The 14,561-nt window shown below is 40.2% G+C and overlaps 1 protein-coding gene across 1 annotated transcript in view; it reads left to right on the forward strand.

Annotated features, from left to right (window-relative positions):
• LOC126160826 (uncharacterized) overlaps positions 1–14,561 on the forward strand; it is a 268,831-nt gene that overhangs the window by 235,156 nt on the left and 19,114 nt on the right. Inside the window, exon 9 of the mRNA XM_049916932.1 lies at positions 7,483–7,630. Within this exon, the coding sequence (XP_049772889.1) occupies positions 7,483–7,630 (148 nt within the window). The remainder of the gene's footprint in view (positions 1–7,482; positions 7,631–14,561) is intronic.

Consider the following 14,561-nt stretch of genomic DNA (forward strand, 5'->3'; position numbering starts at 1 on the left):
AATTTCAAGTGCACGTTATCATCTTCTGCCATGTATGGCATTATGCCATAATAAAGAACCAAACATGAGATCGTAGAGTACTGGTACTCCAAGAAAATTTACATCCCAAAAACCACACTGAAAAGCTTAATATCAGATGGGACCTATTTCATTGTGAATCTGGAAAAAACCAATGTGCACTTCAAGCCGAATTATGCATTTTAGTATGATTCACGAAATTTTGATGCCTTTTGGAGTATCCTCTGATGCCCTGTTTCTTTTATGGTGTACTGTAAGCTCTCTTGGTGCTTTATACACACGAACATGCGGCCTTCCTACACCACTGCAGTTGCACACGCACAATAATTCGTTTTTGGCGCTCTCTGGCAACTGGTAAATCGAACCTATAACTAACAGTATTGCGAACGGTGGTTAGAAAAGCGTTACTTTCAAAGTAAATTTCTTTTTACGCAAGATGAATTATGTTACGTGTGTGAAAGTGGGATGGATATCTAAATCACAGAGCGTTCGAAACTGAACAGTTTGAGGACCAGCCACTTCAAGAATTTCGAGCCGATGCATTTATGTCACAATTTTAAATTTACTGGCACATTTGTGTGATGTATCTTAAAGTATACGCTCCGGAAACTAACAAGCTGTGTTTGGTGCAATTCGAATTTATACTTTCGTAATACGAAAATATGCAACGTATATGTTGCTGCAAATCAAAGGTCTTTCCAAAACTTCTCTGCTCCGGCTTTTCTTTTTTTTCCGGGAAGTTCTACGCGATTATATAAAACGTTAACCATTCAAAGGATTGATAAGTTTTACAGTTCCGAGGGAACTTTTTCTGTGCTAAGTGACAGTAGGTCGCCCGGGAAAAAGCATATTTTTTAAACGGGATATCCGGGAGAAATCCGGGAATAATCCGGGAATTTTTTTTCCTTGTCCCTGTATACACCCTGAAATGAAATTTTACCACAGGACATCTGTAATATTAACCCACCAAATAATATTGTCAAAGCATGCAATCCATTTCTCGATTTTAAATGAGTTACACTACTCATATCAGATGCTGACATAATTCCATGTAATATCATAACGAACTATCCTATCTTTGTGATTAACGTGACGTGTAGAAATAATATTGTAAGTTCACGGGAAAGGACTAAGAATCTTTGTGTGGAACTTTTAATGAACAAATTCGTTCAGATACTTCAACGTATGTAGGAATGTATAGTAAGAAAAATTTAACTTACAATGCTTGGCACAGAATATTAACTGAAAGTTTTTAACTATATAAATGAATAAAAAATTAGAAAAAGTTAAAGAAATTTTAACATCATGTTTTCATTTCATTTTAAAATATTTTCAGGAAGATAAAGAAAACAAAACTGAAAAAATTTAGTATGTTAATTAGAAAATGATTACTCATTGTATTTCTTGTGTATAGCTCTTTTTATGTAGATTATATTAGAATTTTTATTTTTCAAAATCAATTAAGATTTGCGTGAGATCGATGGAATGCCCTGGCTGCAGGGCAAGTCTGCTTCAGCTGAACTAGGAGTTTGCAACTCGTATTTTATCCGGTGGCAGGTGGCCTCTAGATAAAGATAATACTGACCTAGAGCAACAATTTCCGTCAGTGAAAGAAAGGTTGCGCACTGAGTGAACTTACGTAAACATTCTTTTGCTCTATTTGTAGTAGGACTTACGTTAAACATTCTCTCGCGCCAATCTAAGGTAGTTCAAAATTTCTTTCAGAGATGGCGCTGATGGACGATCCATTGAAAATAATAGCGGAACATGTTTTACTTTAAACATAAATTAATTGTTTTTAAAGTTGTCTTCAATATTCATACAATTATTTACATGTTATTCACATTTCTTCACTTCAAATAAAACACGAAAATGTGAAGAAAATAACTTATTTACATCCAAAATGAACTGATGGAAGTAGTGCTTGTAGAAGGTACTTTGTCACTCGAATACCTAATATATATACGATTTTAGAGGATATTTACTGTGTCAAAGCTCTAAACCAAGTATGAAAACTGAAGGATTTTGACCATTATCTCATGAAATCATCAACGTCAGTGGTTAGAGAAGAACTAGCTATTTGACAAAACTTTTTCTATTCTCGCTTCTGTACGATCTATCACCATGTAAAGGGCAAGTTTAAGACCCACCCTAAAGGGCGGGTGGTGTGTTTAATCCCGAAATAATGGAGCCCTCTGTTATCTCAGAAGCAAGATGCACTGACGTATGGGAGTTCAGAGCCTGGAAGCTCGGTTTATGGGACTAACACAGTGGAAGGTGTTGGCTAGCAAACGTTTTGCACTTTTTAGGAATGAAGTTAATTTTGTCCTATTAAATTACATAATGTTTAAATGGACAATATTAAACACCTAAAACAGTGTGGTGACTGTCTAGAAAAAAGAATATTAATGAATTTCATAAAGATAAGTAACGAAAAGATGGATTTGTAAAGAAAGTGTATCGAGACATCAGAAAATAAAAGTCCAATGAATGTGGTAGGACTGTTGGTAAAACAAGAACACTAAAAAATCAAGTACAATCGACAGTTCATAAAAATCATACGGCTACTCAGGAAGAAAGAATTAGGAAAATTTTGAGCAAAGGATAGATTTCTTATATTCACCATAATTCATTACGTTTTATTTTCTTACGTTCACTTTTTATAAAGAAATATTAAATTTTATTTTCTTACATTTACGTTTTATACGAAATATTAAATTTTATTTTCTTGCAATCACCTTTTGTATGAAAAAAAAATAATAATTTGAACATTGGTGAACGTGATACGAAAAAATGTTCAGATTTATTAACTTTTCTAAGTAATTTAAAAGAAATTAAGTGATTTAGACCTGAAAAGTAGATGTTTTCTCAAGTTCTGTGTAAGTTCTAGTGAGCTAGCTCACGAGGAACGAATCAGCTAATGAGCTAGAACTGAGATATAATCTACCAAAACGTCCTACCCTCATTGTTTATAGAAAATCTGACACCCATGCAGATTGAACCACATGTGGAATATTTTTAAGCTACACTGAATCGCCAAAGAAACTGGGAGAGGCATGAGTATTCAAATACAGAGAGATGTAAACAGGCAAAATACGGCGCAGCAGCCGGGAACGCCTACATAAGACAAAGAGTGTCTGGTGCAGTTGTTAGATCGGTTGCTGCTACTACAATGGCAGGTTACAAAGATTTAAGTGAGTTTGAACGTGGTGTTATAGTCAGCCCAGGAGCGATGGGACGCAGCATCTTCGCGGTAGCGATAAAGTGGGGATTTTCCCGTATGGCCATTACACGTGTGTACCGCGAACATCAGGAATCCAGTAAAACATTAAATCTCCGACATCGCCGCGGCCAGAAAAAGATCCTGCAAATATGGGATCAATGACAACTGAAGATAATCGTTCAGCATGACTGTCTTCCACAAATTTCTGCAGATTTCAATGCTGGGCCATCAGCAAGTGTCAGTATACGAACCATTTAACGAAACTTCATCGATATGTGGTTTCCGAACAGAAGGCTTTCTCGTGTATCGTTGATGACTGCACAACAAAAAGCATTACGCCTTGCCTTGGCCCGACAACACCGAAATTGCACTCTTGATTACTGGTAACATATTGCCTGGTCGGACGAGTCTCGTTTCAAATTGTGTCAAGCGGATGGACGTGTACGGCTATGGAGACAACCTCATGAATCCATGGACCCTGCATGTTAGCTGGGGACTGTTCAAACCGATGGAGGCTCTGTAATGGTGTGGGGCGTCTGCAGTTGGAATGATACGGGACCCCTGATACGTCTAGATACGACTCTGGCAGGTTACACGTACGTAAGCATCCTGTCTGATCACTTGCATCCATTCATGTCCATTGTGCATTCCGCCGGACTTCGGCAACTCCAGCAGGACAGTTCCACACCCCACACGTCCAGAATTGCTACAGAGTGGCTCCAGGAACATTCTTCTGAATTTAAACACTGACGCTAGCCACCAGACTGCGCGGACATGAACGTTCTGATCATAACTGAGATGCCTTGGAACGTGCTCAGAAGAGATCTCCAACCCCTCGCACTCATACGGAATTATGGACAGCCCTGCAGGAATCATGGTGTCATTTCCCTCTATTATGGGAATCGATGATGATGCTTACTAGTTCTTCCTGTTATCGACATTGATATTGGCAAGATATCGGCCGCAGGTATTCCAAGACTTTCGATAATGTTTTACCTTCAAATTTGAAGTCGATAACAAATGACAAAAGAAATATTTTTTCTTCGTGTTATATAACTAAAGATTAATAATTTCGGATTTTTGCTTTACTTGTAATGTGAAACCTTGGTTCTTGCCAAATTTCTTGGTTCTAAGACAGTGGGAAGTACCCTATAGGTTTTGGTGAGTGAGGTTTCGAGTATCAAAAGTTGTCATAATCGGCGATTTCTCTTCATAGTATTGACTTAGAAGCTTAAATTTTTACACTGCGAAAGGGCCATAGACCTTGAATATGATACGCCAACCTGTTACAGAGAAAGTTTGTCTTAAGAGACGGACAGACAAACAGACGGATGAAAAATGCCCAAAAATATTTTTTCGTGTTATAGTTTTACAAATTAAGCATTTTCGATTTTTTTTGCTTTACAATTGTACTGTGAAATCTTGTTTCTAGCCAAATTTCATGATTCTAGGTCAACGGAAGTATCCTATAGGTCTTGATGAATGAGTTTTGCGAGTATGGAAATATGTGACATACATCTGTATCTTTTGACTGCATCGACTTAGAACCTTACAATTTTTACACCGCTCAGAGACCACAGCCCTCTCTGGCTGCTGAGGCAACACTGGGATGAGCTGCGCATAATGGGAGACGGGACTCTGTGGTGTGGGTAATGAGAAGCCTGGGGCGGGGGGAGGGGGAGAGATAGCAGTGTGGACTGGGGGACGCTAAAGTGCTACCTGTGGGAGCTTACAGGGACCATGGAGAGCGAGTAGGGCAGCTAGGTGCAGGCGGGTGGATAGACGGAGGGTGGGGTGGGGGGTTAACGGGAAAGGAGACTAATAGAAGGACTGTGGGTACATTGGTGAATAGAGGTCTGTGTAGTGCTGGAACGGGAACAGGCAAGGGGCTAGAGAGTAGGACAATGACTAACGACAATTGAGGCCAGGAGGGCTCCAGGAACTGCAGGGAGAGTTCCCACCTCAGCAGTCCAGAAAAGCTGTTGCTGGTGGGAAGGATCGAGTTGGTGCAGGCTGTGAAGCAACCATTGACATGAAGAAAGTTGTGCTGGCAGCATGCTCAGCAATGTGGTGGTCCAGCTGTTTCTTGGCCACAGTTTGTCAGTGACTGTTCATGTAGACAGACAGCTTGTTAGCAGTCACGCCCACATAAATGCAGCACAGTAATTGCAGCTTAGCTTTTGGATCACTTGAATGGTTTCACAGGTAGCCCTGCCTTTGATGGACTGGAGTCGGTGATGGTGGAAGTGTGACGCTACAACGCAGTCCTTGCTATGAAATTTTTCGCTTACTTAACACGTGAAACAGTTTGTATACGATGTATTGTCTAGTGTAAATATGTATTGTAAGTACTATGTTTAAATTATGTAATATTTAGCACTGGCAAGTCGGGGCATATTTAGTTAACGTTGAAGTCAGAGAGATTGTTTTGTCGTGCCGCTGGGCGCGGTAGCGTTCCAGCGGGCAGTACTAGCAGTGACGCCGTGCTCGCAGTAAGATGTACAGTCGAATTCTGCTATTCCTAGGTATGTTACATCTAACGGCTAGTATGTGGATCTAAGTACGACGGTAAAGTAATGGTCGGCATATCTGGAAGCATGGCCGGCCAAGTTATTATGGATTAATGGGCATAGTGCTGAAGAAACGAGGGCTTAAATGTGAAGCGCACTGTGGGCCCAAGTCGCAACAGTAAAAGCCCACTGCCACATTGTGTCGCCGCCGTGGACTTCCGTCGATCCACCGACAACGAGGGAAGTAAGATCTGCGTAATTTTCGTAGGATAAAATTGTAGAAGGCTTGCCAGTGACTGTGTTTTCTCTGAAGTTGAACAATTAATAACAAGCATTGTATAATCGAAGTGTTGCATTCCACCCGACAATAACACCAAGTAGGTTCCTTCCGATCCTTACTTATCTTATTGAACCGAGTGTGTCACGCCATAATCAAGAGAAAATATGTTAATTATCAAATTATTAGCATAGACGGTGAAGAGTAAATTTCAGACTGTTTTGAACGATTGGTTATCTTAGTTAATTGTTGCACTTAATAAGCTTATGCCAACCTAGTAACTTAATAATAGACTGAAATAATAAAATTGATTATTAAGATTTATTTCCATGTGTATTCAGCTGAAGTGGCCGGCCGGTGTGGCCGAGCGGTTCTAAGCGTTTCAGTCTGGAACCGCGCGACCGCTGCGGTCGCAGGTTCGAATCCTGCCTCGGGCATGGGTGTGTGTGATGTCCTTAGGTTAGGTAGGTTTAAGTAGTTCCTAAGTTCTAGGGGACTGATGACGTTGGATGTTAAGTCCCATAGTGCTCAGAGCCATTTGAACCATTTTTTCAGCTGAAGTTAGTTCAAGGATATTTCATGAAATTATAAAGCTTATTCCACCTGACAATCGCCAAATTAATGAATTATTATCGTTCAAAACATAGTTAATCAATTATTGACAATATATTTCATTATCAGTAGATTAAACTGTGCAAAGTACGTAATTTTAAAGACAGAATGACAGCCCATTATTCAAAATCTAGATAGATAATTATCTATGTTTTCAGCATTGCATTTAGCTGACAAATTATGAACAAAATAACTATCAAAATACTTATCGAAAGTTAACCACTAATGTTTAAGTGTAGTTAGATTGTTATGACATTATTTTATATGACTACTGAGCCTGACACAGCACTCACGTAAAAGTTCACGTTCCACCTGCTGCGCTAAAAACAGGTAAACTTTATCTTTGACATAATTATTCACGTACTTAACAGTACTGTAGCTCATCAGTTGAGCTGGCGACCGATTTTTAATTGCTTTTACAACTTAATCATTTCTTTCTGCAAAATTTCCACTGGTAAAATTTATTTCCAAATTATTTCAATTATTTCATTTACCGATCGTTATTGAATGAAATTACTCATTCAATAACGATCAAGTTATAACGTCTCCTGTTTCCCGCGGAATAATAACTATTTACTTCGGATTCGGATGCCTTATCGCGACACGGGTCAAAATTCATAATTCATGGTCATTGTTAACTTGTAATTTCGCAAATCCCGGGAAGTAGGGGGGTGTTATAGAAGGACGTATGGGACAGTTGTTGCATCTAGGTCCGTTATGGGGATATGTGCCATGAGGCAAGGGGTTGGGAGCAGAATGTGATGTATTCTTTCCTGAAGACAAATCGTTTGCAAGCGTTGTAGTGGAGTGTCGATGTTCACGGATTTTCCCCTTCCTCGCAGGACTCGCAGAAGTTCGAATCTCCGTACCAGCACAGTGAGGACCCAGTGAGCGACTTCCGCCAGCTGCTGCAGAGCGAGGGCTACCAGGTGCTGCACTGCGACGTGGCGCCGCAGGTGCTCTTCTTCCCGAGTGAGATGCAGCGCAGAGGTGAGCAGCTCCTTTACCTTTAGTGTCAGCCAGTGTCTCAGAAACAACGCTTTACATGTGCCTGGGTGCAGCTAACGCCAAAACCTCCAGCTGTCCGACACTCAGACCTGTACCAATCGTTGTATGTCGATAGTGTGTCAACCAAAGCTCCGATTTAGTTGGTACTATGTGCTGTCGTCCAGTAGAACGACGTAAACGTTAATTAAAAGCAACATGAGAACTATGGCTCTGAGCACTATGGGACTTAACTTATAAGGTCATCAGTCCCCTAGAACTTAGAACTACTTAAACCTAACTAACCTAAGGACATCCATGCCCGAGGCAGGATTCGAACCTGCGACCGTAGCAGTCGCGCGGTTGAGAACTATGGAGCACACAAAAAGCATTACGATCAGTAACTATCAGGTATAGTTTCCGTGGGGAAGTTGGTAGAGCGTTATATTGTTGTACTAATCATACTGGGTTTAAAACCCGATGACTGCAATTTTTCTGTACTATATTACGAGTGAAAGTGTTATATGGAACTACGTCATGTTTATAGAACTGTGCACTTGGCAGTCTGTTTTCGCTTCTTTTCATTGAAAGCACGTGGTAAACCTACAGAGTACATTTGCAGTTTCACATAATATACAACCAGAACAAAAAGGGAACAAACAGTTGCATCACATGTGCAGAAGTAATAATAATAATAATGGTCACAATAATAAAAGTGATAGCCGTAATAATAAAGAGCGTGATCCATTCAGGAATTAAGGCTTCACAATACTGGCTGCTTAAGAAGAAGTGTATGAAGAAAATTACTTTTGTTCACCAAGCACATTTGATAAGGCTTACATTTGTGCATCCACCCTGAAGATTGCCGAATGAAAGATTGTGTCTGAAACAGAACTTTGTCGAAGTTTTAAAGGCATTCTCCACCGGTGACGGTGAGAATTATGCAAATGTGTAGAACCAAACTGACTGTATGTGACGGGCTGCAGCTTAAGAAGATTTTTTCGTTGTTGCTGACTAATCTCTTCCGAAGAATCTAGAGCAGCATCAGACATTTTACGCGTCATATGATTGTACACTCTGAAGAAATGAAGATCGGACGGTTGATAAATGAAGGTTGTGGTTGCTGGAATTACGTGAATTGCGATTTTGTTTCCTGGTAGGTTATTTTGTGTGTGCTTGTCACGAAGAACACCAATGTCTTCGTGGGGTCCATACGAATCCAGTATTAGCAGAAGTTTCTCCCATATAAATTTCACGCCTAAACATTTAAAAGGATTGGGTGAAAGCAGCAAAAGTGGGCCCAAACTGTAAATCAAATGCTTTTACAGACCCTCTGTCTCTCTAGTCGCTAATCGCTTATCTAGTGTGCATTCCTTGCTCAGTATGTGTGCAGGTTAAACATTAGAATGTTATTCCTGATGAACCCCTCGACGTGATGTTGTAACTACCCGGACTTGGTAGACTGGTCTCAGGGAATATGAAGATACTTGCCCTTCAGCTGCTGTGGAGAAAATTTCTCTTGCAGCTAGATTGTCCTCAGCTGACGTGGAGATGAGGTGTCCTCAGGCTTCTGCGGAGAAAATTATCCTCGCATCAGTTCCGGACGATGTCTCGTCAGCCCGGCAGTGTTGTTGGTGGCCCAGTTCCAGGACGAGCTGGTTGCAGGTTTGACCCAACTTCTCGTAGAACGAGTCATAGGAGCAGATGTGCAGGGTGTTTCATAGTGTCGTTGTTGGTTGGTGTTCTTGTCATAGGGAGAGACTTCAATTTAAGTTAGATATTGAGTGCCAATTATTCTCCCTCCATTAGGGGTGAAGATCACAACTAACAGAGAGGAATGGTGTGTGTGTGTGTGTGTGTGTGGGAGGGGGGAGAGGGGGGGGGGGGGGAAGGGCTGTACTACATTACACTCAGGTTGAACATTTCATTACATATTTATTTGAGAATACAAAAACATTAACCTGAAGGCAATCTTCTTTAGTAAATTTTTGCTCTGTTTAAATATCACAATGCAGTCATTCAACTGGTAAACAACACTCATAAGATTTAATGTCTGCAGAATTAAAGTCTGCTGCAAGTTATCAAAACACAAGCTCATTTAAACACTGTTGTCGTCATCGTGTTGTCGTTGTGCCTTCTCGGGGATTCTGACCTACGCGTACTGTAGCTTATAGCAGACTGACTGCCTTACCTTTTTCATTTTTGGATATGCTGGTTCTTGTACTTCTCTTCGCGTAGGTCATCTTGTTGCATCTCTTGCTTGTTTTTCTTGCTGTTGTTGCGTGGGGTGCTCGTAACTAATGAAGCAGAAGGTCCGGTCATCTCGTAGTCGTTCGCCGGTGCACCTGGTTGCCCAGGCTACTGACGAGACGGTTTTCCGAGTTAAGCGCTGACGCGAAAAACTTCCTCGCAAATTGCCCGAAGCGATCTCTTAGCTTCGGAATTCAGGCAATCCTGTGAAGCTGTCCGTCCATATTTATTAGTTCAGGCATTTAGGACAATATTCAACAATTCTGTAAAACATCTTGTTCAGTACAATTACTAAAATCTTTAAATAAATTCTTGTAGCACATCGAGTCTTTCCAAAAATGTCACATATGCTCCCACATCTCCACTATGGCCTCCAATTAAACAAATGTGAGCAAATTCTGACCGCCGTCATATATGGTGTACTGCAAAGACGCAGATTGAACCTACAATAGCATTCAGTTCCCTTACTCTAATACGGTAAGTAATCCATCAGCAACAAAAGGAAGGCAGGTTAACATTTAGATGGGCACTCTGAAAACGAACATGTATTAATACCAAGGAAAGTAGTAACTACTGCAACCTACATCCTTCTGAATCTGCTTAGGGTATTCATCTCTTGGTCTCCCTATGATTTTTATCCTCCTAGGACTATTGGATGCAGGAGGTGGACAGAGAGAGGTGGAGAAAAGACAGACAGAGAATAAGGAAGAGGAAAAGGACAGAGAGAGATGAGGAAGGCAGAGATGAACCAGTAGAGGAATGGAACAAATACATACCAGGGAAATGCTGGGTACTCATCATTTAAACATGAGTACAGTTGCTGTTATTAGTCAGTTAATCGTTTGCTGACACACAAGGCAACAATACTTCGTCATACAATTACAGTGTCACAACTCTGGGGTCGGTGAGGGTGGCAGTAGTCTCGAAAAAAGAACAGTCGACAAGAAGTGTTCGATGGTGCCGACTTCTAACGATCAGAAATTTTTTTTTGGGGGGGGGGGGGGGGGGGAGAAGGGCGGCATCCAACTCATCATGCCCTTTCTACAGCTAGTCTATTGTCGGTGTATAACGTGTAGGTTACTGATTAATAATAATATCAGTACATAAGCGGCCGCAGGTGCCACCTGTGAAGGAAACGATTCCTGGAGATTGACTATGACCGTGAGTCTGTAATCAGAAAAGGTTTAAAGAAAAACTACATGAAGTAAATTAATATTGTGTAAACCCCACGAACCCGTTTTACTTCCGGAAACTTCAAAAGCATACCTCCATATGAGAAGTTTACCAATCCTGTTAAAATTCTGATAATAAAATCCTTTGATATTGGAAAACAGTAAAACAATCTGAAATTAATTTTATAAATAATGACACAATGTACTGTAGCCTTGCTTACCAGTAACAGTTAAACCCATATAAATATGCATCTAAACATGAATGAATGGAAATATTACAGTAAGATCGCATACAATAACAGTTGTTAGATTCAAAGTTTCCTCTGTAACAGTTAAACCCAGATCAATATGCATCTAAACATGAATGAATGGAAATATTACATTAAGATCGCGTACTATGACAGTTGTCAGATTCAAAGTTTCTTCTAATACGCTAACTTGAACCAATTGCGAATAAGCTACATCTTTGTAATTGGTCGGTGTAAATTACTTCAATGGCAGATGCCTCAACTTACACGTCTGGCCACATTTCGCCAGTGAAACACATGAATTATCCTGTCTAAATTACTATATATACACATCGATGCACAACCTTCCAAAAGACACATACAACGCATGCAACGACTAGTACAAATACACTGAAAAGCAAAACCAAATAGATGATGGGAGTAACTGCTGTTAGTGATCGGGTCAACAATCACTGAAGGTGAACAATCTTTACAATACACTACTTTTATTTACAGACATTAGTCTGTTACAGAGCATAAAGCAATTAAATTGCTTACAATTGTGTTTCTCGAAGAGGGGAATATTTTTTGAGTCTTATCTGTTCTGGGTCGGTGTGCTGTGGCGACGGCGGTGTAAGCAGTGTGAAGTTGCTGATATGACTATTGTAAGTTCATCCAGTCATGTCCTTGGCATTAAAATATCCTCGTTATTTTCATGCTGTTTTGGCTGGCAGTGGTAATAAGTGACGTAGCATCCATTTGTCGTAGGCCGGAACAAAGTAACTGCTGATGTAGCACCTGAAGGTCGTATTAGTTCAACTGCAACTTTCACAGGGGATAGTTTGACACAGTCCACATCGTGTTTAAATTAACCTTCCACTTGCTATACTTTGCCAATTGCGAAGCTAGACAGTCCATCTACCGTTAATATTCATGGTTCATAATAACACTTTTCTCACGAAAACAGTCACTAATATAGCAACACAGTTCACAGTTTCCACATTGGCAGTTAGTGTTTTAGCACATGTCATATATCGCAGTCAAGAAAATGAGCAATATTAAATTCACAATTTATGTAATGCTGCTCAATTCTAAACCGACGACTATACTGTCTGTTCACGAGTGCATTGTCACTGCCACAGGCATCGTTCTGCAAAACCAACAGCGTTTGCATAATACAACGTCCGTTTAGAACATCCACCATAAAGTCAGATTTCAAACCGGTGTAACACAATAATGTCCGGTATAGACACACACACTTCATGTGCTACACTATATAACCGAATGAAAAATATTCTACGTCATCAAAAACATATCTATGGAGTACAAGGTAGTAAAAGAAAGAAAAAAATTACATATCGTTGTTAGTCATGGCATCACACACCCCACAGCGCAAGTATTGGCTCTGCTACAGAAAAGTATGACGACCACTGAAACAGAATTAACTACCGCCCAACAATGTAAGTATTGGCTCTTAAACAGGAATGTTGCGACCACTCATCTAGAATTAAGTAAAGGAAAAATCTTGAGGAAATGTAATTCATTCACGAAGCGAGTACCTTACAAAACACTCTTAAGGCTTACTCGTGAGTTCTGCTCATCAGTCCAAGATCCTTACCAAGTGGGGTTAACAGAGGAGATAGAGCCAGTAAGTAGCAGCGCGTTACGTAGACGCGAGAGCATTGCAGAGATGCTAAACAAACGCCAGTGGCAGACATTGCAGGAAAGCCGTTGTTTATTTATTCCATGGTGCTAAAATTCCAAAATTAATCCCATCTGCCCTTTGAATATTCCTTGGAATTTGTATTTTAGACTTCATTGTCATTACTCTTTGAACATGGTTATGGTCTCTTTAAAATAAGTGTACCTTTCCAATTATATGGCCGTGTTTGGTTCAGTTGATAGTGCATACATGTAATATCAACAGGTCCGTTATGGCGAAGGCCTCGCCACTCTTGTTGTTATTGTTGTGATCTTCAATCTGATGGCAGGTTTGATGCAGTTCCCCGCACTAGTCAATGTTGTGCAAGCCTTTTCATCTCTGCGTGATTACTACAATCTATGAACCTGCATTCTCTACTGAATACTTGGGCTCTGAAAATGTTACTCGCCCATAAGTAATTACCAGACTAACTATTCACTAATAGTGCAGGACGTCTCATATTAGCTGATCCGCTCTTTTGGTCGAGTTGCGCCATTAACTTTTTTTTTTCCTCAGTTATATTCAATACCTCTCCTTTAGTTATACCTATCAAACCTGCAGCATACTTCTGTAGCACCACATATCAGATGCTCTTATTCTCTTGTTGCCTCTACTCTTTATCGTCTAAGTTTCCTTTCCACACATGGCTACACTCCATAAGAAGTTCTTCAGGAGGGACTTCCTAACATTTAAATTTGTACGATGTTAAAAAATTCCTCCTTCTGAAAAACGCTTCTCTTGCTATTGCCATTCTGCATTTTATATTGTCTCTGCTTCAGTCATCATCAGTTATTTTGCTGCCTGAGTAACAAAACTCATCAGTTTTTTGAGAGACTTATTTTATAAATCTGATTCTATCAACAACATAAGTTTGGATAGGCTTATCAAGAATAAAAGACAAAACAACTCTGTTAACATCTATCTGAAGCATTGTATTCACCACAGTATTCACATTTTCCCATCTCTCATCGAGCAAAAGTTACTCCACATTTTCAGAATTCAACATGTCTACCTGTTCATAGCTATTCTCTGTCATTTTTCCAGCATCGAAGTCGGCTACGCATGGAAGTGTCAGTCCCGTGTTGGTGGGCTCTCCACATGCACTTTATTCTGTGAATCAGCTGACTGCAGCTCTGCAGTGCTCAGACCTTAGTTCCTATCACTCCACTGGCCATCCCTGGTATATCCCCTGCTACCTTTATTGTTAATAAAGCGTCTACCATTCCAACCGTCTCTACCTGTCCTATCATCATGATTCGCGATGCTACCACTTCCCATTACCACATCTATTTCGTCGTCAATATATTTCTCGCGATCGTAATTTCTAATCCCTTGTAGACTTCAATCAAGATACACAGACTGATTATTACTCCTTCCAGGAGCATTCTCATCACTATTACCGTGTTTAAGTCAGTGTTGTGCTGCCTCAGACCAATAAGCAGGCATGCACATAGGCCTAAACACCTCATAGGATTCACAATTTCTAGTCCATATATGTATCTGCACAGCAAATTCATTTTCCAAGTAACCGTACACAAATTCAGTCTTGTGGCCAGCAGGGAGACTAGGCAGAAGTATAAAATCAA

The sequence above is a fragment of the Schistocerca cancellata genome, chromosome 2, assembly GCF_023864275.1.
Source record: "Schistocerca cancellata isolate TAMUIC-IGC-003103 chromosome 2, iqSchCanc2.1, whole genome shotgun sequence".
NCBI classification, from domain to species: Eukaryota; Metazoa; Arthropoda; class Insecta; order Orthoptera; family Acrididae; genus Schistocerca; species Schistocerca cancellata.